At 36.1% G+C, this 25,469-nt stretch overlaps 1 protein-coding gene across 20 annotated transcripts in view; it reads right to left on the reverse strand.

Moving 5' to 3' along the window:
* Positions 1-25,469, reverse strand: part of ssbp2a (single stranded DNA binding protein 2a) — a 70,769-nt gene that overhangs the window by 38,589 nt on the left and 6,711 nt on the right. For all 20 annotated transcript variants that reach the window (XR_012405960.1, XR_012405961.1, XR_012405968.1 and 17 more), the window contains exons 2-3: positions 9,683-9,755; positions 220-281 (exon numbers count right to left, since the gene is read on the reverse strand). Coding sequence is in view for 4 of the 20 variants with exons in the window: in XM_073950483.1 (XP_073806584.1) it covers positions 220-281; positions 9,683-9,755 (135 nt within the window). In the remaining 16 variants the exon portion in view is untranslated. The remainder of the gene's footprint in view (positions 1-219; positions 282-9,682; positions 9,756-25,469) is intronic.

Below are 25,469 nucleotides of genomic sequence, written 5' to 3' on the forward strand. Positions count from 1 at the left end.
ATTCAAATCATCTGGTGAATGATGTTCATATTGCGGGATATATTGCAACAAAACAAGATATCGCAATGTAAGATCGTTCCAATATTATGCAGTCCTATTGTATAAACACTCATGTCTTAAAATTAACTAGAGGTGCCACGCAACTACATATTATAATCGTATCTAAATCAACTCAAATACATTTAAAATATTCATTTTGAAACTTCTGCATACTCTTACCACCACCAGGAGTGCAAGAACCCGGGTGGCTCTCCTAATGTAATGTTTTTCTCCCATCGGATCTGCCAAGCAAAAGAGAGAACAAAGAAAGAGTTATAGAGATTCACTGACAAGTCGACCTGCGCTCCCTTTGTGAGTTAAACATAATTAAGGGCACATTCTGCCATGGAGAGTTGAACTTTGAGTCAAACATGGTGCTCAGAATAAATCTGAGAGATAAAACTGTAACCTGGCATCTGTTTGAAGCACTGTCAGTGTGAACATGTCACAGGAGGAACTGGACAATTTAAAGAAGTGGCTTTACATCAAATAATGCTTTTATATTAACAGATAAATTCTGGAAAAGTGCTGAACACCATCCAAGTACACAGGGCTTCTACTAAGAGCCATTCTGAAAAAGTGGAAAAATGTATTTGCTTTAGTCACGATTGATCAGTAACAGTCATCTGAATATGAAGATCAAAGTATTGGACCTGACGGCACATACAGCTCAGCATATACATAAGTACACCCCTCACAAATCTATCTTTTAAATCATATTTTTAGTAGGAAGCTATACAATATTATATTTGTGCATATACATTAGATTAGTCAGTACTGAAGACAAATCTGGAGCTTATCAAATTAAACAACTTAGTACATCCAAATGTAAATGTTATAGAAAAATATTAAATACAAATTTTTAAAAAAGAATACAAATCAAGAGAATCAAGAAATGGAAACATTTTGTAGAAATTTTGTGGGTTGTAAATGTTTTTTTGAAATATTTAGTTAAATTTAATTGTATTATCCTTCAATTTCTAAATGTTTGGTGACTAAAATATAATTTTAATAAATATAACTGTTTAACGTACTGTACGACATACGTAATTGTAGGCCAAAAATGTCATAATGCTATGTCTGTAAATAAAGGCATATCAGGGTGAATTGATACTTTTTTTCTATGAAATTACATGAGTCAGCTGTATAAAGTAGCTACTGACAGCTTATATGTGGCACACCTCCACAAATCAAAGTCTTCCAGAAAGAAAGACAGAATATATGACCTTTTATGCAATATAATTCCTATTTTCCTACTGTAGGTAGGTAAGGAAGGAAGGAAGGAAGGAAGTAATAGTAATAAATAAATAAAACCAATTTGAAGAAATTAGTTGGAAAAAAAATTAAAATGTATGTGTGTACATTTTCAAATAGAGTATACTTAGTACACCTGTGTATTGAGAAATCAAAGAACAAACTAGGATGAGATCATTTTCAAGAACATCAGGCCAAAGAAAAGTTTGTTTTAGAAGTTTGAAACTAGCTTGCCAACACAAGCTTTTTGTAAATCCTATTTCTGGCCACCTTTGAGCACCTTTGAGCTCTGCCTTTTTGGACTTAGAAATTTCCTCTGTTCAGTCAATTAAATTCCAAAACTGGGAGAAATACAGAAATCTTTATTTATTTATTTTTTTTTGTAGAAATTTAAGTTTGTAATCCTACTTGAAAACACAGTTTTACAGTCTCATGCTACTGTAAAATTATTGGTAATTATTGAGATTCAAACTGTAGGATCACAACCTATTGATACAACCTGCTGTTCAGAAGCTATATACAAAAAAACAAGTTTAAAGCCTCTTGTATACTTTAAACAAAGTCAAAGAATGAACTGAATCATGTCATATCAAATAAAATTTGGCAAAAAGGAAATTTTTTTTCGGCTTAGTCCCTTATTTATCAGGGGTTGCCACAGCGGAATAAACTGCCAACTGATCCAGCATATGTTTTACGCAGCACATACCCTTCCAGCCTCAACCCAGTACTGGGAAACACCCATACACACTCCCATTCACACATGCACTCATACTCTTTGGCCAATTTTGTTTACCCAAATCACCTATACTTCATTGGGCAGCTCAATTATAGGAAAGATCATAATTACAATTATTTTAATAATAATTGTAATCAAGATTATGCAAAACAATTAAAAGTCTAAGTCAAAATTATTCACCCTCCTGTGAATTTTTAAAAATAAATATGTCCTAAATGATGTTAAACAGAGCAGGGAGTTTTACAGTATTCTTCTGGAGAAAGTCTTATTTGTTTTATTTCGGCTAGAATAAAAGATGGTATAATATTTTGAAGCCTATTTTTAGGTCATTATTATTTTTATTATTACAATATATTAGCCCCCTTAAGCAATACTTATTTTTGATTGTCTGCAGAACATTGTCTACTGTTGCAGAATTACCCTAATTAAGTCTTTAAATCGCACTTTAATCTAAATACTTGAAAAGTATGTGGTAAAATATTATGTGCTGTCATCAAAGCAAAGATAAAATAAATGTTATTAGAAATGAGTTATTAAAACTACTATGTTTGGAAATGGGTTGAAAAAAATGTTCTCTCTATAAAACAGAAATTGGGGGGGAAAGGGTCGCTAATAATTCAGCAGGGCTATTATTTCTGACTTCAACAGTATATATACAATTTTTTTTCCCTCCCTGTAAATTCAGAAAGAGAAATGCATACAACAGAATAAAAATAAATAAATACAATCGAATAAAAATATTAAACAAACTGTGCTTTAAGCATCTTCACTGTAAGAAAAAAACTTAATATACAAAATTCCTTCAGTCAAAAGCAGTGAGGGATTTTCTTCTTTTGTTGTTTGATTAATGATAAAACAGTCGGCATCAGGAATATTCTGTGCAGTCATTTTAAGAATAGTGTGGTTCTGGTTTATGGTTTCACTTTCACATGTCTTTTGATTCTCAATTCTTTTGTTTATTACACAAATGCGAGTTAATATGAATAATCACTAAAAACAGCGTTTTGACACAAATTTGCATGTATTTGACCATTAAAGTGCTCACATTAAGATGACTTTAGGTGTGTGTCTCTGAGGCTGAGTGCATTCACACAACAGCATGCGATCTCTTTTAAAAACATGAATAATTTGAATCCACATCAATGAATGATGCGGATCGCATGCTGCAAAAGTTACATTACAGTACATGCTTTTGGTCATTTTCACGTGAAACCGAGCTTTGCAGAGCAACAAATGTGTACATCTGAAAAGGGGGCGGTATATGATGCAATAATCATTTGATCTTGATTAATGTTTTTTCATAATCTTTAGAAGCCAAAATCGAAACCGAATTTTGCACAACCCTAATATCGCATGTGTGTCTTTGGACTGTGGGGAAAATCGGAGTACCTGGAGGAAATTCACACCAACACAGGGGAAGCTCATTTTTGGGGGACATCATTTTGGCTTCTAAACATCTTTGAGCTACCATTGGGTCTATGATGATGATGATGATAATTTGGGTTACAAAGTATTCCTGAGTGATTTAACAAAATAATTACTAATTTTGAAAGTATGTATTTTGTAATCTGCAGTGAAATACATTTTAAAAGTAATATATTTATTTTAATCTAAACACTACACTCAACACAGCAGCCATAACAACATCAGATTGTCCACTAACACTTTTCCCTCTATAAAAGTATGTCTAACTGTTTTTGCTCCTAATCAAAAAACAAACATACAAAAAATACATGAGTATATTGCAGCCTTAAACTGGACTTATTATAACCATTTTTTACATAATGTAAAATAAGTCGCTGGTGTCCCCACAGTGTGTATGTGAAGTTTCAGCTCAAAATACAGCACAAATAATTTTTTTTATATGAATACATCCCACAAGTGTCAACTACTGGCCAACTCAGGCCAAATGTGTCAGAGAAGCTACGTTTTTTTTGCTGTTTTTTTGCAGTTTCACACCCAGCCGACATTTTTTTAAAAATCAATCCAGAAAAAGAAAAGCCCTCACCTGATTTTTACCATGTTTTAAGATTTTACCACATTCTCGCCCCGTAGAGTTTATTTTAAGGATAAAAAGCAGCCATGCATACTTCTGGCTACATAATTTGCGATCTCCAGAAATATATATAGGGCTACATTTTCAGAATGAGCCTATGTTGGTATGGTGAAACATCTGAATGGGTTTAAATGAAGTGGCGCAAACCCCTGAGCAAGGGTATGTTCATGTACACTCTAGTTAACTTGATAAAGTGGAACACACTTTAAAATGGCAGTAGGGATTCTCCTGAGATCCCAAAAGTGAAGAGAGGTTTGCAAGTGGGTGTCTAAAAGTAAACTGGAAAACAGCCATAACTTACACAGTTTAATCTAATGGTGGACAAATGCTTCTCACTCAGGGCTGTTTATGCTAATGAGGGAGAGATCGTCAGTAATGGGTGGGACTTTCCCCCTCTGATGACATGTACAGAGAGAGAACTTTAATCAAAGTGTTTCTGCAGACTGTTTTTATCAGAAGGGAACATAAAATAAATATAATTAATACAATTTTACCATTAGGCCGGCTATATTCACACACTGCTGCCACACAACTGTTTAAATTGTTATTTTTGCACAATAGGTCTCCTTCAAGTGGTGGTGTCTGAACTGAAGTAGCCTGTACTTTGGCCAAAAACCTTCCACACTTTTAACTCTTCCTCAAAAGACTAAACAGGAAAAGAAAAACACCATCCATCTTGATGAGATCATCAGTTTTCGTCAGTGGCCACGTGAGATGAGTTTACAGACATTAAAGTGCTGACGACAGCCGCCATAAACAACACGGGTGTGCCCAACATTATCTCAATCCACTGCTGCGAGAGCCACGGCTATTTTTGGGTTCGAGTCCAGTGTGAACTGGTTACATGAGCAGGGTGGCAAAAGACAGGAGTCACAGAGGAAACTGGCCACAATGGACGGGGCGGGCGGCTTAGTCACAGACGCTGGTCAGAGTCACGACAGCACTGTCTGGATTGTTGTTTTTTTCAGCTGTTGTGTTTTTTCCTCTGTGATTGTGCCAGTCTCTTTCTCCCTCTCTCTGTGTTCTCTTCCAGTATTTATCTGATCTTATTCCTTTGACATTCACAAATATTTACTTGAGTCTAAGCTACAGCACTCATCTGCATCTGCATTTACTTTTACTGTTCAGTTGTATCTTGTCAGCGATCCTGTTTGTCAGTAAGCGAGCTGTCGCGGACACAGATATAAACATCTCTTTCCCAAACACAGCGCGAGAGAACGACAAGCTATTAACAAAGGGTGCTCTGTTACAAGCCCTTCAGAAGAGAGGTAAAACATATTGCTTGCTGATGGATGAATTGTGTTTGCAATGCAAACGGGTCTGGAAATGTCCGATCTTTGTATTAGGTCATCCAAAGGCCTTTCACAACCAGCTATCATCAACAAAGACTTCATGAATGTGGAAAAACACATTGATTTTCAGAGTGAACACGAAGTACTATTATAATCTGTGTAAATGAGCATACTCCCTGCTGCATCTGCATGCTGTTTAACAAATGGTTTGCCTAGTTTTTATGCCAAGATGATTTTGTTTCCATTGTAATTAAATTAAGCTGTGATCAGAGAACAGTCAGGATTTAATTGGAACAGTGTTGAAAGCCTTAAAAATATATATTTTGTTTCACCTTAAAAGAACATTCCACCTTTTTAGAAAATAGGCTCATTTAAATAGGCTCAAAACTTCCTCATTTTGCATGTTCACGTGAAGGAGAATTCCACTGAGTGGTACAGTACGGTTTGGTATGCTTTTATGGTCGTTTCCACTGTCAAAAGGCACCTAACAGCAAACCATACCGTACAACTTTTTGGGTACCCTTTACAAAGGGTACTTAGCACAACAAAAGGCGGAGCTAGACGCGCAGCTGAACAATATTGGTTTACAGAGATATAACACTCACTCTTGCAACAAGCCAAAATGAAAACAAAGGAACCACCATGTTTTAAATACACAGCCGATATATTAGACCAAAATAATATATACATATAATAACGAGGCATGGTCAAACAAATGTTGTCATCTTGATGAACAGCCACAAAGCTAAGAAGAAGAGCAGAATCTGCTCTGTGCCCTGTAGTTGTTTACAAGGTGGTCTGAAGCGCAAGCAGTTTCGCTTCCTGGCTTGTGCTATATTTGAAGTAACAAACTTTTTGTTGGACAATGGACAAACGAGAGACTGATGTGCAAAAAAAACAAAGGGGAAGCCGGAAAAAACAAAGGAGCAAATGATTCTCTCAGCAACCTAAAAGATTAACAAATTGCCATGTTTAACTACTATCATCACCTTTTGCACTATTATGAACTCAGAATAACGGATTTACTCGGTTATGATTGTCTGTTCTTGTATGAGCACTGTCCTGGTTGCGCTCAGACCATGCGCAACCAGGTCCGGACATGGTCTGGATGCGCGTTCTGGTCCTGGTGTCTGTGTTTGTTTTGTCTGCAGCGTGATGTTCATTCTCAGCGTCTCAATCTAATTGGTGTTAGATTGCACTGAGAGGGAACATTTACATTGCATATGTGAGCGCACGGTAAGTATCTTTTTTTTTATCGTGTGCTTGTGTCTTGCGTTCTGTTGTGTTTGTGTTTAGTAGCACATGGTTTCATGTTTACATTCTAACCACATGCTTTAGTGTCCTGTGTCATGTGAGCACGCTGTCAGTGAGCTCTCTCATTGGCTGCGTGTTCTAGTCCTGTTTGTATGTGAGCACATGGTTTGCGTTTGTGTTTTTGTACCATGTGTTCTTTTGTCTAGCATCTTGTCCCACCCACCTTGTTAAGCTGCGGTCACATTAGAGTTTGAGCATGCAATATTAAACAAGTTTATTAGACATTTAAAAGAGCGAGCGACTGCTCCATGTTTTAAATTTCTGTTCAGAGAGGTCATGTTTTGATCCTCGATTGGTCTCACGCAGTCAAGTGAGGTGATTTCGCAGGTCATAGTTCACCAAGCTTGAACTTTGCACTGCAGCAACCTGCGAAACTTAACGCATGACCCTGCGTTTCCGGTCTGACGCATTCGCGAATGGAACTGAAGTCTATGGGAGGAAAAGCCCAGTGTGATGGCAGCTTTATCCTGTTTGTAATTATTATTTTCACCTGTACGACTGTCTGTTCATTGGTTTGTCTTCCCTATTTATTCTCCTTGTGTATTCTGTACTGTGCTGGTCTGTAATTGGTAACATATCGGAGACTGTAAGGCAGGGGTCTCAAACTCGCGGCCCGCGGGCCATTTGCGGCCCTCAGTGCAATATTTTGTGGCCCGCGCCGACCGCTGTACACTGACAGAGTCAGCGGAGCGGGGAGAGAGAGCGCTCCCCGCTCCGCTGATTCTATCCGTACACAGCGCGCTTGTCACTCAATGCACGGTCGTGCGCGTTCTGATCAGCGGTGTTATCGCGCGCCTACTGAAGGGCGGGACCGAGGGTGTGTCGCGTCGCGGGGGCACTTTTGATCATTTTGGAAGGGCACTTTCTATGCAAGACTAAAAAGGGCATGTGCTCTGCACAGGTTGAGCCCTATGTGTGCACGTGCCTGAGATTGTGTTGATATTATAGGTAGATACAGACTGGTACAGACTGATGTGACTGGAGTGGGGTGGGGGTGTTTTATTTATACATATATACGCCTTTTTTTTAGGCGAGGGAATAGAAGTTTTGAGTGAGTTCCCCCACTTTTTTCCCTAGGACTTCAATAAGTCAAAGTACAGGTCTAGACTTAATGATGATCATCTTCAAGCCATAATGAGGGTCTCAACTGCTTCCGCTCTAAAGACAAATGTGGTTCAGATTTGTGAGAAGAAGCGCTGTCAAGTCTCTGGCAGCAAGAAGTAGGCAAAAGATGCCATGTTCAGAAGAACTGTTCATAATCTTCACTCAATGTTCTATTAATGTTCAGGACACTTCATGTTCAGAAGAAATAATTAAAACTGTTAATAATGACATTTGAGGACTTTTTTTGTGAAATCCTTTATGCGGCCCAGCCTCACCCAGACTTTGCCTTCTGCGGCCCCCAGGTAAATTGAGTTTGAGACCCCTGCTGTAAGGGGTTGTATGTGTTCATTTACAATTAAAGTCAGAATTGTTAGTTCTTTTAGCTTAGCATACACCATCAACTTGGATTTGACCATTAGCTTATCACTTAAAAATAACCAGAGTTTTAATAATTTTCTTAAAAAATGCTTGACTCTTTTGTAGTTATAGTAAGTACTTAGTCTGATGAAAAATGAAAGGTTGCTGTAAGGAATATTAGGGCCGTTTACTGCCTGTAGCAGGTGCAATGATATAACGCAGCACCTGAAAATAGTTCTAAATCATCTTTCTCTTCATGGCTGCAATCTTTCTAGTCACTATGTAATATCATTGCTCCTGCTTCAGCCATGGTACAGCCTCAATATTCCCTGTTTAAGATGCTTTTCATTAAGTGTTTTTTAAACACTGCCTGAACTGATTACATCCTAAAGAGGTCCAACAAGTATTTTTCTGTGTGTATATTAGCATACACAAAGTCAAATGCACAATCAGTACAGTTTATAGCATGCGCAAACACACATCTGACACAAGCACTGTCTATGTGTTTTATCTCTAAAAGTTATGAGCAACAACAATGTTTTTGCACTCATTTGAAACAGAGTTAAACTTCTCACTTAATGATCTCATATTTGTCAACAGTTTTTTTTTTTTTTTGTAATAAGGGTAACACTTTAGTTTACTTACCAATTCCTACTATGAACTACTGGCTTATTTCCTGCTTATTAATTTTTTATATTAGTACTTAAATACTATGCTCTTATTCTACATCCCTAATCTTACCTAATCCCTAAACCCAACTACTAATGGTTTTGGGGATAAGGGAATAAGGACTTGTACCTTAAAATAAAGTGTGTCCAGTCTAATTAGCTCCAAAACAAGATTGTTTGCACAGTCAAAGTTGCATACTGTTCTGATGACAAAATACACATCATGGATACTGTACACCAGGACTGCACGATATTGGAAAAATCTGATATTGTAATATTTGGTCTTTCTGCAATACAGTTTCACAAGATAGTTTGAATAGCACTGTTTGATGGTTTTTCTGGGGAGTCTAACAGTATTCTGGTACAGAAATTGAAAAATCACTATGCAAATAGATGCTTTTCCTACTCTGCTTTGTCTTGTTTCTAGTCCAAATATAAAAAAATGACAAAAGTAAAAAAATATTGTTTTGCTTTTTAGCTTCAGAAGAAATACGTTGAAATTAAGAGTTTTTCGTGAAAACAAGTAAAATTATCCAAAATTATAAAAGTAAAATGTCTTGTTTTTTTTCCTTAAAATGTTGATATTTGGACAAAAAGATAAAAGAAAAATATCTAAGTAAAAGCATTTTTTTTTTTGCATAAATTGTATACATTTTATATAAATACAACAATTAAATGCAATTCTGTCGCTCCAGGTCAACTATAAATTAGACTCAACATTGCATACCTTGCAATTTGACTTTTGTAAATGTGCACATTTCAATAATGATGTTGAAATGATATACTGTGCAGCCTTGCTGTACAACCTTGACCATCACATACACATACAAACTTATGCTTATTGAAAATGCAGTTCACCCACCTCTGACAAAAATGTCTGTGCTGATTTTTGAGCTCCCACATGCAGCAGATATTCATAGACATACAGAGCTAACCTGCAGAGACAGAAAGATTAGAAACATGAGGAGAGAGTGAACTTTTTTTTATCATCATTTAATTTACCGTTTTTTTGTTTCTCTTCATTGTGCCTTTCTTTTAATACATCTAAAAAAAGACATGCCAGAGAAAACATGTTCATTGTCTATTCTTCTTTTTATTGTTATTATTATTAATTTTATTATATATATATATATATATATATATATATATATATATATATATATATATATATATATATATATATATATATATATATATATATATTTCAAAATTTATATATAAATATATATATAAATAATGTTTTTAATTATTAGTGTTGCAGACAATCTCATACTTAAAAACAATGTCTGAAATTTTGTTCCATCCTGTTTATAACCTCTTGGCTATATGCATCACTTGACATAATTTTCAAAACCGCTGCAACCAGCGAGAATCACATTGAGCTGAGTTTTAAGGAATATTTATGTATTGCAATGCAAAAATTGTGTGAACATGCAACATACCATAACATACACTACATGACAAAAGTCTTGTTGCCTATTCAAGTTTTAGAAACAACAAATAATAACTTAACCTCTGGTTGATCATTTGGTATCAGAAGTGGCTTATATGAAAGGCAAAGGCCTCTAGATTACACTTTTTTTACTAAAATAAAATCTGATCATGCCTTGATTTGTTATTATTTAATTAGGACAGCAAGGTCTGACTTTGCTTTGACAAAAGTCTTATCACCTAACATAAATAATGTACAGCAAAAAATATAAAGTAATGCAGCAGTGGAAAAAGAATTAATATTGTGTATGAGCTTGGAGGACTGCATCCATACCTCTCTGCAATGACTCAAATAACTTATTAATAAATTCATCTGGAATGTCAAAGAAAGCGCTCTTGCAGGACTCCTGATGTTCATCAATATTCTCTATATTAATCTTTAGCGACTTCTCCATCTTCCCCCAGACATGCTCAATAATGTTCATGTCTGGTGACTGGGCTGGCCAATCCTGGAGCACCTTGACCTTCTTTGCTTTCAGGAACTTTGATGTGGAGCCTAAATCAGAGGAGCAGCATTATCCTGCTGAACAATTAGCCCTATCCTGTGGTTTGTAATGTAATGGGCAACACAAATGTCTTGATACCTCAGGCTATTGATGTTGTGAAGATCTCTCGCACGCCCCCATACTGACTGTAATGCCAAACCATGATTTTTCCTTCACCAAACTTGACTGATTTCAGTGAGAAACCTGGGTCCATGCGGGTTCCAAAAGGTCTTCTGCAGTATTCGTGATGATTGCGATGCATTTCCAGATGATTCATCGAAAAAAATCTAACTTCTGCCATTTTTCCAAATAATCAACAAGAAGTCAAGTTATTATTTGTTGCTCTTACAATTGGCATCGACGACAAGACTTTTGTCAGGTAGTGTATAATTAGTATAATATAATTTATACTATAAGGATACGAAAATAAAATACAAGTCTTGTTCATGTATCAATGAGTGCTTATGGTTTCACTTATTTTGAAGAACACTGTACTAACTAAAAGCGCATGAAATGAAACAGATTTTACAAGTCATTCCCATGGCATCACCAAAATCTGACCTTCAAGTTTAACTGAGCACTATTAAACTCAGATATCCCCACCTCTATCTTGGATGAAACTGGAATAAAATTGCAATATTGTGCATATTGTGATACACTTCACCTTATGAAGACAATTTCACTCTTATCTCATGACTTTGACAGCTTATTTTAAATGCCCAGTTGAAATGTGTGTGTGTGTGTGTGTGTGTGTGTGCACAATGTGAAAAGCATTTTAATAGGTTTCTATTTAAACAAGTTTAACAGCATTGAGCACACTAGCACTGAACACAATGAGCACAGAACACATTCATCAAGTTCAATGGTGAATCAATTTATTACAAAACACTGGATACCTGAACATGATGTAAACTAGATATTTACTATATTAACAGATTCAGCATCATACAGAGTGTTTTTCAAAAGTGATAAGTGAGCCACTCAGTTGGTGAAATCATGCTGACAGCTTTAGATATTATAGAAGAAGCACACTTTATTTGCTTTTGGTTTATAATTCAACCCATTTTTAATGTTGTATTCGTTATGGCACTACACTTTCTGACAGAAGTCTTGTCGCCTGTCCAAGTTTTAGGAACAACAAATTAGAACTTGACTTCTAGTTGATCATTTGGTATCAGAAGTGGCTTAAACAAAAGGCAAAGGCCTCTAGATTATGCTTATTTTAATTAGTTTATAATTTTTCCAAATGATCAACAAGAAGTCATGCTATTATTTGTTGCTCTTACAACTGGGATCGACGACAAGACTTTTGTCAGGTAGTGTAGATCCACAGTGTCTGGATGCTGTCATTATGATGCAATCTCAGAGATGCAATATCGGACACAATGCACTCAATGGAGCTATGATGTCACTGTGAGAGGATAGGGTTAGGGGTGGGGTTAGGTTGGGTGAGCCTATTAAAAAGCATTGCATGCCGCTCAGATTGCACTGCACCAAGTCAGCAACCAGACCCCTCTCCAATAGATACACTCTGCAAAGTATCTGAATTAGAATTCATAATAATTTAACGCATGAAATAATAAAATAAACTTAGTGACTGAAAGAAATAAGCATGACAACAGACAGTACAAAAAAGGTAGTGCAATATACAGTATATCCAGCAGGAAACGTAAATATTTGACGTTTTGTCAGTTTAGTGGCTCAGTGATATGAAAGTCTGTTGTATGAAAATGTAAGGTTTTTAAAAGGAGGCGTGGCATTAAACCTATACCTGTCAACATTAGGATGTGAAAATAAGGGATTTGCCCACCATAATAAGAGACCCCACCAACCCCCCAACCCCTCCTCCTCCTCTAAAAAATCCCCAAATTACTAAATATGTTCATTTGGAGCTGTTTTATTGTGAATAAACAGTTAAATGGTCAGTAATATGTTTTATTATTATTATTTACAAAAGAAAAAAATAAGCATATACATTAGCAAACAGTTCAGCTTATTAAAATTAATAGCTGTTATAATGAAATAGAATCAAGCTATCAAATCTCATTAGCCGTTTCTTCACTCAATAACTTACACATTCTGATTAAAGAGCAACCAATGAATCTCTTATTTATTTAGATTTTTTTCGTTTGATTAGGTGTCACTTTAAAAATGCACACATTTAACCTTATAATGAAGGCATTCGACTGCTTTCCTAACTTTTTATGCTCTTTTAAGACGAAATTGGATGTGTTTGAAAAAAAAAAAAAAACTCAGCAAGATCAACACCTTTAGATATTATTATTCATTATGTGTATATGTCTGTTCAGACACACACCCAGACTTTCGCTCCGCTTCAAATGGCGTGTACAGAATCTGTTTGGGAAACAGCATCTATTTATCACTATGCAGCGCGTCAGCTGACAGTCATGCACCATTATATGACTGTTTTGAGGATTGCATAGGAGGGGTGATGGCACCTGTCATGAAAAGGAAGGAGAATCGCGCCATTTTTGTATTTATTTCAAAGTGTTTTCGTCCCTAAACAAAGCGAAAGCACAGAACAGAATCACAGACCCCTGGTGGTTCGGCGGAATGAGTTGTGTATAGGGAAGCTCGGCTCTTTAATGTTTCTTGCCACTCTTCAGACAAAGACTAAAAATACGGGAGAAATACGGGAAAATACCTTTACGGGATGATAGCGGGATAGAACTATAAAATACGGGAGAATGCCAGGAAAAACGGGTGGGTTGACAGGTATGCCCTAAACCCAACTGTCATTGGGGGATGAGCAAATCCTATTCAATTGTACGAATGAGATGGTACAAATTCATACAAATTATCCACTAAATCAAAAAGTTACGAATTGCAGTGAGATAGATCTGTGAATTAGAGTTTAAATTAAAACGTAAAAATCTGTCACTCTTTTGTTTATCCTAGAACTTGCACAGTTGCACAGTCTCTTGTTATTGGTCTACAGTGCAGTGCAGTGTGTTCCTGAAACGAAATGCCCACCACCATTACTGGAATACAGCTCAAATGTAGAAACAAGCAGCCATTTTATGTATGTGAATCCAGTGCAGGGATAAATAAAGCACTACTATTTGTACACCAGAGTATTCCATCATTCTTTCTCATAAAATAATATTTTTCTTTGAATTAATTACAATAACAAACATTTAGTATTAATCAAAAGATTTTTGTGGCACAAATTTACAAATATTTTGAACTTTGACAGTGGCTTGCGCAAACGATAAGGTGTGCTCTGCTACTGTATCTAAGCTGCTTTTAGTCAGTAAAAACCCCTATTATGCATTATGCAAAGTCATATTTTGGTTTTGGGTGCCTCCAACAACAGGCTGATATGCATGCAAGGTGAAAAAAAAAACTTCTTGCATTGTCTTGTAATCTGCTTTTATTTTAACCTAATTATCCCAACGACTCCCATGATTCCTTCAATTCTTCCTAAACCCCTCCTTTGCATGAGGCTAATCTGCACTGATTGGTCCGATGACCCAGTCTGTTGTGATTGACCGAGTTCAGCACACGACAGAGAGAAACACCCAACACAGCTATGAAGTAGCATAGAGTATGTGAGAGCCAAATGCGAGATGCAATAAAGCAGTGCAGCTACACACCAGCATATTACTCTATTCTTAACCCTAACCCCAAGTAATAACAATAACACATATTCAGTATTAATCCACACAGTGGCAAAAGTTGAACTGTTTTCAAAATTGAGCGCATTGCACATTTGAGAAACAGCTGATGGTGGCCATAGCAAAGACAAACGGCAGAGGATCTCGAGTACAGAAGCCCATTAGAATCGCTAAAGGAAGAAGCACACATCTTGTTTTCAATGTGGTTTGGACACAATATATGAATAGCCTCATGAAGGTTTAACCTGAGAGATGCATTACAAGCACTGATCTATAATAGATAAGTGATTACAAGCCTCGCAAAGCGATTACAAGTTACAACTCACTATTAAACACATATTTTGCAAGTTAGAGAAAACACTTACATGTTCTGATACAGGGGATGAAAAAAACTGGTCCATATGAACTGTAAAAGTTACTGACAAAGTCCCTGTCAAAGTCTGACAAGCTCCCATTCATAATAGTATCTGCTGCTCCATTCTCTAATAGCTATTAATAGCCAATGAATCGCCTGCTGCAGGGTAGGCTATTGTATAAAAAATCAGTAAAATGACAAGAACAAACAGCGCTAGTTTGGCTAGACTGTGGCATTGTTGTGAAAATAAACTTTAACCTTTTATTCCTCCCAGCTGAATCTCCATCTGTTAGTGCTCATCATCTTCGTGTCATGATTAGTCCAGTGATCCCCCGCCACCCTGTTAGTGTCTGAAGCACGTTCATGCTTTACCATATCCGATACTACATATTTGGTGATGTACCGTATTGACTTCAGTGCATTCTGGCAAAAGATCTGCACCCAACACGATTAATTTATTTGTCTTTAAGTCGACTATTTTGGTGAGGAAATCAAAAGCTTTAAACACTGTGCACTTTCAGATTTAAACCTTAGCTGGATTTTTTTCATTCACTTAGAGCTGTGTTACACAGAAGGTCATTTTCAAAAACCCATAACAGGGGCTCTTTAAACAGAAACCTATACACTGTGAAGAGAGAACTTAGGCAACAGGTTGTGATTCGAAGAAGGAATCCAAATGTAAATAAACTGGCTACTGACAAAGTCCTTGCCAAAGTCTGACAAAGTCCAATGTACATCTACGGTCCTTGCTACTTATCCCTGCTTAAACAACAAATGGTCAGCAAATCATAGCAATCATCATTAAAATGACAGGAACACAGCACAAGGTTGGGGCTTTACTGTGGTATTGTTGTGAAAATAAACTTTAACAATTGATTCCTCTTAGCCTCATGTTTTCCCTCACAGTGCAGAGAACAGCATCTTTTGGATGTGATGCAAGTTTTTACAGGTCTGTGTGTGTAAGTGAGTGGGCAATGTTTTATTTATTCATTCATTCATTTATTTTCTTGTCGGCTTAGTCCCTTTATTAATCGTGGGTTGCCACCGCGGAATGAACCGCCAATTTATCCAGCAATTTTTTTACGCAGCGGATGCCCTTCCAGCCGCAACCCATCTCTGGGAAAGGCAATGTTTTACTCAGACGCTAAATTGGTTAAAGATCCATTTGAAGGATGACATGTAAGAATGACTGAGTCAAGTCTTTCTTTTGAGAGTCAATAACTTCATACAAGGTTCACTTGCAGATTTAAAACTCAGCTGGGTGTTTTAAATTCACTGAGATCTGCGTTACAAACTTCCTGAAAGGCAATATTTAAAAATCTATAATATGGGCACTTTAATGTGTATCATGTGTTAAGTGCATGATACACAGTAAAATGCTCATATTATGGATTTTTAAATATGATAAATGACTTTCACTCTCTATCTTTGAGTGTGATTTTGAATATGAATATGTGAAAGAACCCGAGTTAGCACAGTCCAGCAGCATCCTATTAAATTTGATCATTTCAGGCACAGTCAAATCTAATTATATTTCACACGCAGATGAACAATTCACTCTCCAGCTAGTTTCAGCAGACACAACACACGGTGCACTGAATGACCTCCAAATGTTCAGAGAAGGAACAAATACTCACACAAATCAAATTAAATAATAATAAAAATCTATATACATGAAAAACGTTCACAATACAGAAGTGTTTGCAGAAAGAAAGAAGAGCTGAAGTGGAATAATGACAGCAGACACGGGAACATTGGAAAACCAAGATCAAACACTAGTGAGTTTGAGGGAGGAGATTTGGAGGTTGGAGGAATGACGGGGGTCCTGAGCCCCTGAGAATCAATCCTTCTGAGACTGTCAGCAAACTCTCATATTCTAATGACAGTAAAAGAAGAGAGACAGGGAGACAGCAGGGAACTTTCAAGCTGTGTGGGGCTTTTTCTTTCAACAAATAAGCTAAATCCAAAATCTATCAACTGGAATGGAAAAGAAGCCAAGTTTTATAAATCTGACGATACAAGATATTTTGTACAGTCCTAGTTCACTTTTTTTAAGATGAACTAGATGTTACAGTATTTAACCCTAGTGTACGGTGTTTCCGATTAATGTCAGGTATTGAAGTGGCTCACTGATATATCATAGTGGCTGATTTTTTTTTATTTTTTATTTTTATTGGAAGTATTATTTTTATTATGCATTAACCGATATGTCTTTCTGTGGGGCCTAAATGCTGCATTTCTTTTTCCTCTTTAAGATACAGTAAGTCACTGAAACATGAATCCAGTACCGCACAGATAAAATGACCAATCATTATACACTTTATAACATAACACTATGTTGTGTTACAAATGGCACTCTGGTGAAAGTCTTTTTGGAACAGTTCTATTGGACATCAGAGCTGCAGCCCAAACATCATTTGGGAAATATCAAAAAAAAAAAAAAAAAAAAAAATTCAAAGGGGGGCTAATAATTCTGGCATCAACTTTATATGCTTCTAACTAACATGTACTTAAATGCCATCAGGTTTTTAATATTTATTTTCATTGCACTATTCCATATATCTATTGGCCTACCCCATAAAACAACATGTAGCTCTGTAAACTATATATGTATATTACATATAATATATGGATTTACACACTGTTTTTGACATTCAGTTATTTGTTTATTAATTGTGAATGCAGCAGGAATGAATTATGTGACTGAAACATCCAATAATATAACGTAACAGATTTAAATAAAATACAAATAATTTTTATAAATAGTTTTAATACATATCTAAATAGTTTTATTAAACTTAGTATTAAATACGTATTTATGTGTAATGCATGTTTATTTAGCTTCATCACTTTTTGTATGTCTCTCATTTACTGCACATTAATTATATTGGCCTCATATCAGCCAGATTGATTTCTCAATATCAGCATTTACCAAAATCGCATATTGGTCAATCAAGCTGTAAATGTTAGCTCAGGGTATTGCTTGATGTTTGTTATAGTATTCCTGGAAGGGGAAAATGCTTTAAAAAGATAAACAAGCTAATTAAAAAAGTCAGAGGCTCTGTGCAAAAACAACTGACTGGATGTTCCTTGTCCAGTTTATTACATGAATATTTGCAGCGAATCCACAATTAGACACAAAATATTGATCTGGGCTGTTATAATTTACTAACTCTTAAATTAAAGTAAAGCTTGCACAAAGTAAAATTGTTCTTATCAAGCGGCTGATGCATCCTACACTCTTTCTTATTATGTTGGCTTGAGAAAGCAAACGTACTGCTATACTATTGAAACTTTATTATTATTATTATTATTATTATTATTATTATTATTATTTTATATAAGACTTATTAGACTTACAGTTTTATTATAAATCATTTTTAAGCATTATATTTTCAACAAAATATGGCTCCATTTTTCCAGTGCAAGTCTGAGTGCATGTGGATAGTAGGAGCACTAAACTAATTTAACACTTCTAGCAAACTGTATATTAGCGGTAAAGAAAATACGACAGTGTTACAGATAAAAACTGACCTGAAGATAATAGACAAGACATTTTTCTGCTGCTTTTTGAAGTGCTTTCTTTTTACATGCTCTTTCACTTTTCCCTCCACCTGGTTGCTTTCTCTACATCCTCAAATGTTTAATCGCTTTGGCAAAAGGGCATAGAAGACGTAAATAAAATGCAACATCGTCGGTGGCACAGTGACTTCTGCTACTGCTCTGCTTCCTGTCAACTGCATTTGACTCTCAGCACTGTCAAGCTGGTTTTCTCAAGCCAACATCAAAGTTCGTCAACAACCTTTAGCTTCTTGTTATTATTATTTAGTAGTCACAAGATAGTACCAAACAATCAAGATCAGCTGTTTGTTCACCAACAACAATTTGTACTTCTGCTTTTGTACATTGATCACTCAAGTGAAGAATACCTAGTAGACGTGTAACTTGGGCCTAAAGGCCAATTTCTACATCTGCATTGAGCACAGATGGTAGTTCCAACACAGCCTTCGCACAGTCCCTTCACCATACCCTGACGTGGTCCCTGATGTGCACCACTCCAAAAATGCAACTACACATCAGGATGACACAGAGCTCAAGATCTGTGATTGGTCAGCTTGGTAGAGGTGACAAGTGTGGGTGATGATAAGAGCCATGATAGTGGAGAGAGTGTTTACCAAATGTTGAGACCAGAGCTAGAGCTCCAGATGGCTACTTTTTTTGTGTTTACTTTATATTTAAACTCGTTAAAGATTTGGTGGCTCTCGCCTCTTTCTTTTATGAATGAGTGTGAGTTTGAGCTACTTCTTCAGTAGCATTAACCACAATAAATCACGCTTTAAAGTTCAAGATGATTGGTAAGATAAGCCCATGGCTGTAGTTTTGTTATTGGAAATGTAATATAACACTAGCTCTCTTTCCTTCGGCATATTCCCTGCTTTATCAGGAGCCACCACAGCAGAATGAACTGCCAATTACTCTGAAAACACCAACACACTCTGTCATTAAAACACTATGGACAATTTAGTAGATCCAATAACCTTTATCACATGTGGACACCCAGAAACCCAAGTGAACATGAGGAGGACATGCAAACTCAATACAGCCAGGACAGCAAATCGGAGCACCCAGAGGAAACCCACGTGAACATAATGGGAAATTTTATAAATAATATAAATAATTCTCGTGGTTAATCAGCTATACTAATAAAGAAGACTCCAGATCTATTTTTACATTACTGTGATGGTTGGGTTTAGTAAGAGTAGACGTTAATTCATTCATTCATTCATTCATTTTTTTTCGGCTTAGTTCCTTTATTATTCTGGGGTAGCCACAGTGGAATGAACCGCCAACTTATCCAGCATATGTTTTATGTAGCGAATGCCCTTCCAGCTGCAACCCATTTCTGCAAAACACCCATAAACACTTATTCACACTCATACACTACGGACAATTTATGCAAACTCCACACAGAAACGCCAACCGAGCCAGCTGAGGTTCGAACCAGCGACCTTCTTGCTGTGAGATGACAGCACTACCTACTGCGCCACCGCATTGCCTGATTCGATATAATATTAATAATTCTTGTTAACTTCCAGGCGCAGCCGCATGTGATCTATAGCTGATTAAACATGTGGATGGAAGATAACAGCCTTCTAAGTCTACTAGTAGGTGCAGATGTCCCCTACTGGCCCATATCTATCAGCTGATAACCACTGATAATTCTCATTTAATCGAGTGATAACATTCGAATCGGCTGATCCTTCTTGATGTGATTCAACTGTGCTAGCCACTGTGTCACCTTGTGAAACATCAAATCACTGTATTGTCTATGTTTAAGCAACAAACTTTAGAATTGTATCTGAATGCTTTAAACTCACAGGCTTTAAAAACACATGCAAAGAATAAACTTACACTCTATTAGGGTTAAACTTCGCAATGACTCTTCAAAGCACATGTGGTTAACCCTTCATTCCCCCAGCCGAATCTCCATATTTCAGTGATCATCATCTTCATGTCATGATCAGTCCCATGATCCTCCGCGCTTCGCTAGTGTCTGAATGGAAAGGCACGTTCTTGTTTTACCGTATCCGGCACTGCATATTTGGTGATGTACCTCATTGAGGTTGACGCAATCAGGCAAAAGATCCAAACCCAACGCGATTTATTAATGTGACTCTGAGTCGACTATTTCATTAAAGAATCAATAGTTTTACATGCGGTGCACTTTCAGAATTAAACATCAGCTGGATGTTTTCGTTCACTGGAAGCTCATTTTCAAAAACCCATAATAGGGGCTCTTTAAGCCATTTTAAAAGACAATTATGGACTTTTATTCATAAACCATTAAATTAACTTACAAATAACCTGAATAAATAACATCTGCAATGACTAAACATAATAACAATAACATGGTTAACACATCTCAAGAAACGTATGCAGCTAATTTAAAAAGATAATAATAACAGAACAAAACACACAGCCTCAGAGTGTGTTATTACAGTAAAATCATTCTGCGTCCTCATCCCATAAACACATCCTTCTTTCCTGTTCTGCAGTTGAACTGACTATATTCTCAGAGCTCGCCATACACTCGCTAGATGTTGTTTCTCAAGAGACATTAGAGAGCGCAGAGCAATGGAGTTCGAGGGTGATCCTGTCTGTGTATTTGTATTTTTGGTACAAATCTGTCTGGGTGTGTTTGGAAGAGAACAGAAGATGAACAGAGAAAGACAAATATAGAGATGGGTAGAATAGGAGAGACAGGAAAGCAGGAACTCATAAATGATTAATAATGAGAGCTGAACAGGAGGAAAGAGAGTGACATGAGGACAACAGGAATAAATATTGCAACTATGGTTGGAAAATAGCTGACAGATTGAAACAGTTGCTTTTGTTTAACAAAACGGTGCGCATAAACCTAACGTCAGTGTCTGACATTAACAATCAATCCTTTGAAAATGTATACTCTTATGGTTATGAACTTTTTCTTTGTGACTAGTTGAAATTGGAGGAATAGATGAATGCAGTGCATTTTATTTTATTTTATTTTATTTTGGAAATGTAATTTTTATTTAATCATTTTATTTACCTTTATTTTGGAAATATATTTTTTATTTAATTGTTTTATTTTATTTTTTGAAATGTAATTGTTTTATTGATTTATTTTATATTTTTTTGGGAAATGTAATTGTTGTATTTAATTTCTTTTAATTTAGTTTTATTTTATTTCAGAAATGTAATTATTTAATTATTTTTTTATTGTACTTCGTTTTATTTTGGAAAAATCTATTTTTTATTATTTTATTTTACTTTGGAAATAGAATTTTTCTATTTATTTTTTTATTTCTTTTAATTTTTTGCTGTATTTTTATATTTTATTTTATTTTATTTTATTTTGTTTTATTTTTATTTTATTTTATTTTGAAAAATGTAATTTTGTATTCTTTTATTTTCATTTATTTTGCTAATTGAATTTTTAAATGTAATTTAATGTAATTTAATTTAATGTAATTTAATGTTATTTTATTTTATTTTATTTTATATAACCAAGACCAGTTTCCATTCTAATGAATATTCAAATAGTATTTATTGCTTTGATGGCATAGTTGATTTTTTAACATTATTACTCGAGTTTTAAGGGTCACATGATACTTCAGAAACCATTCTGGCATGCTAATTTGCTGGTCAAGAAACCTTTCTGATGACTGAAAACAAGTGTGCTGTAATATTTGTTGAAATGTGCATACATTTTAACCAGGATGATATAAAGCAGGATAATATATCTTACACATATTTTGTCACTTTAATATTGTATCATTCTTTTTTTGATGTGAAAACATTTTGCACTGGAATTTGTGAAGAATGCCTTTGATTTGATTCAGTCAATAATTTTGATAACTACATTTGGATGGGTAAGACAGACCAGTCCAAAACTTTTAAATCTTAATACACAGTGCTAAAAACAACAAAGAGAGCACGGCAACAGAGCAGTGCAAAACATTTCAAGTACTGGTGAAGGGAGAATAAGTCCATTTTTAATTAATAGAGGGAAACATATCTTTGCAGGTGGCACTGAACAGCTATGGAGCTCACATTTCTGAACTCACTTCTGAACACATTTTCAAATAGGCACAATATTTATAAATAAACCATATAGTTGAAGTTTTCTCACCCAAAAAAAATATGTTCTGCTGAGAACAGCCAAACCTTAGCCCCTTGAATTAGCTTGTTTTGGGTATATGACCTAGGGCTGGGCCGATAAACAATATCATATCAAATCGCAATAAAATTTGTCAATAACAATGAAAAGTTCTGGACTTTTTTACTCTATATTGATCTAAAAGCCAATTACACAGAAAAGAAATGTGCAACAATGGTAATCTAAAAGGGTGTTGATATTGATGTACCGAATTTTTTAGCCAACAAAAATCTATCGGCTGAAAATATGTTATGCCATTTAATGGACCCTCTAATTTTGGAGGCTTCAGTCATTGTTGAGGTACTATTTTAAATCTGGAAGCAATAACAAGTTATATCTTTAGTCTCATAAATGCTGTTTACATACCTCATATCTCATACAATCTCATATTTTACGTGCACAAATGCAGTCTGTATGAAAACATTTAATCTGTCTGAATCATTGAATGCACATACAAAAAAGTATACTGAAAGCACTGCTTCTGCTTGAATCAAAACAGGTGAAATAGAGCCATGAAAGTACAACAAAACTATTTCAGAGGGGAAAAGGCCATCTAAGTCTAAAGAATGAAACTCATATCCTGTGTGGACTGGACAATGCTGCATTCCTCAGCCTATACTGGGTTAATTAAGCCATGACCCAGGTTCTTCGGCTCTACCTGGCTATCACGAATGAATGTGGTTTGCTTTCTTATTTATCAGCTAACTACAATCACAGGCCACTTTATTAGGTACATCTATTCGATTGTTAACGCACATTTCTAATCAGCCAATCACATGGCTGAAACTCAATGCATTTAGGCATGTAGACATGGTCAAGACAGCATCAGAATGGGGGAAAAAAGGTGATTTAAGTGAAGTGGCATAATTGTTGGTGCCAGACGAGCTGGTCTGAGAGTTTCAGAAACTGCTGATCTATTGGCATTTTCAAGCACAACGATCACAAGGGTTTACAGAGGATAGTCTGAAAAAGAGAAAATATCCAGTGAGTGGTAGTTCTGTGGGCACAAATGCCTTGTTGATGCCAGAGATCAGAGTAGAATGGCCAGACTGGTTCCAGCTGATAGAAAGGCAACAGTAACTCGTATGTTGAACAGCCTCTCTGAACGCACAAATCAAACCTTGAAGCGGATGAGCTACAGCAGCAGAAGACCACAACGAGTGCCACTCCTTTCAGGTAAAAGCAGGAAACTGAGGTTACAATTTGCACAGGCTCATCAACATTGGACAACAGTAGATTGGAAAAACGTTGCCTGGTCTGATGAGTTGGTGGTGTAATGGTGTGTGAGATATTTTTTGGCACACTCTGGGCCCATTAGAACCAATTGAGCATTGTGTCAACGCTACAGCCTACTTGAGTATTGTTGCTGACCCTGTTCATCCCTTTATGACCACAGTGTACCAATCTACTGAAGGTTACTTCTAGCAGAATAACATGCCATGTCATAAAGCGTGAATCGTCTTAGACTGGTTTCTTGAACATGACAATGAGTTCACTGTACTCAAATGACCTCCACAGTCATCAGAACTCAATCCAATAGAGCACCTCTGGGGATGTGGTGGAACAGGAGATTTGGATGTGCAGCCGACAAATCTGCAGCATCTCTGTGATGCTATCATGTTGATGTGGACTAAACTCCCCTAGGAATATTTCCAGTACCTTGTGGAATCTATACCACGAAGGATTAAGGCAGTTCAGAAGGCAAAAGAGGGTCTAACCAGTTTTAAAGTGTACCTAATAAAGTGGCTGGTGAGTGTAAATAAACTCTCTAAAAATTTAATAATAACAATAATAATAAAACAGGCAAATATACAAAAGCTCATGAGTGCAAAGATTTTAAACATGTCAACAAATAAATTTGGAATAAAGAAAGCACAGTAAAGAAAATGTGAACACTCAGAATGAAAAGCAGAATCATGCCGCACAACACCTCAAGAAACAATGCCTTTCTCCACAGCAACAGGAAATGCCAGATTATATTGCAGATGAAAGCAGAGGGATAAAATGTGCAGCTCTGTAAAAAAACTCACAACACACAAACTCACCAGAAGCTTCTGGTTAGGTTTACAACATTATGAGGCATAGACTGAAGTTACAGTAACAGGGAAACTCCTTAAGTTTGTTGGGTTTCAAACATGTCACATTGGAAAGCTGAAAGACTATGCAGACGCTGAGTGTGATATGTGAACGAAGAAGGAAGGCTGTATAACACACACTAAAAACAGAAAGACTCCTAGCTGGTTTCTAAGCCATGCCGTCACGCTTGCTTAACCTTGCAGTAGGGCCGCTGTGATGCTGCTTGCATATCAATGATGGAGAGAAATATCAGAGGCCAACCACTCTGCAGGAAAACTGTCCCAGCAGCGGGAACCACAACACCAGTCATTCTCTTACATACTGAACACAACTGCAGAACAGAGGAATGACAGCTCTCTACGTTATAGAAAATACAAAGAGAATGTTTATTTGAAAAGCACCAGGAACCTTATAGAAGAAAGTAGTGAAACTAAATATTTATTATGCGTGTTTGAATGCAGAATTGCCTTATGGCCACACCAGCAGTGGTCAGTGAGTTCAGATTACTTTATTGATCATAAATGTTTATTACCAGCTTTAAAAGTGTCATTTGTTTTTCTTGTGCTTTAGCAACATGGCATGTTGCCTGCAATGCTGCAAAAATCTGTTAATTAGCAGTTTTACAAATTTTGTGATTTATGTTTTTTTCCGCCATTTACTTACAGTATGCTTTGAATCGCATTATGGGACCTTGATCTTTTTTCCTGCAACTTTTAACCATGAAAAGTTTAAAAAAAGTGACTTTTACTAACATTTTTAATAATTCACCTGACTGAACGGAGGTTATCAGTGGTTATCAGCTGATAGATATGGGCCAGTAGGACTATACTAGTAGGCTCAGAAGGCTTTTATTATTCATCCACATGGTTAATCAGCTATACTACTAGAGAAGACTCCAGATCCAG

Source organism: Danio rerio, chromosome 5, assembly GCF_049306965.1.
Source record: "Danio rerio strain Tuebingen ecotype United States chromosome 5, GRCz12tu, whole genome shotgun sequence".
NCBI lineage: Eukaryota > Metazoa > Chordata > Actinopteri > Cypriniformes > Danionidae > Danio > Danio rerio.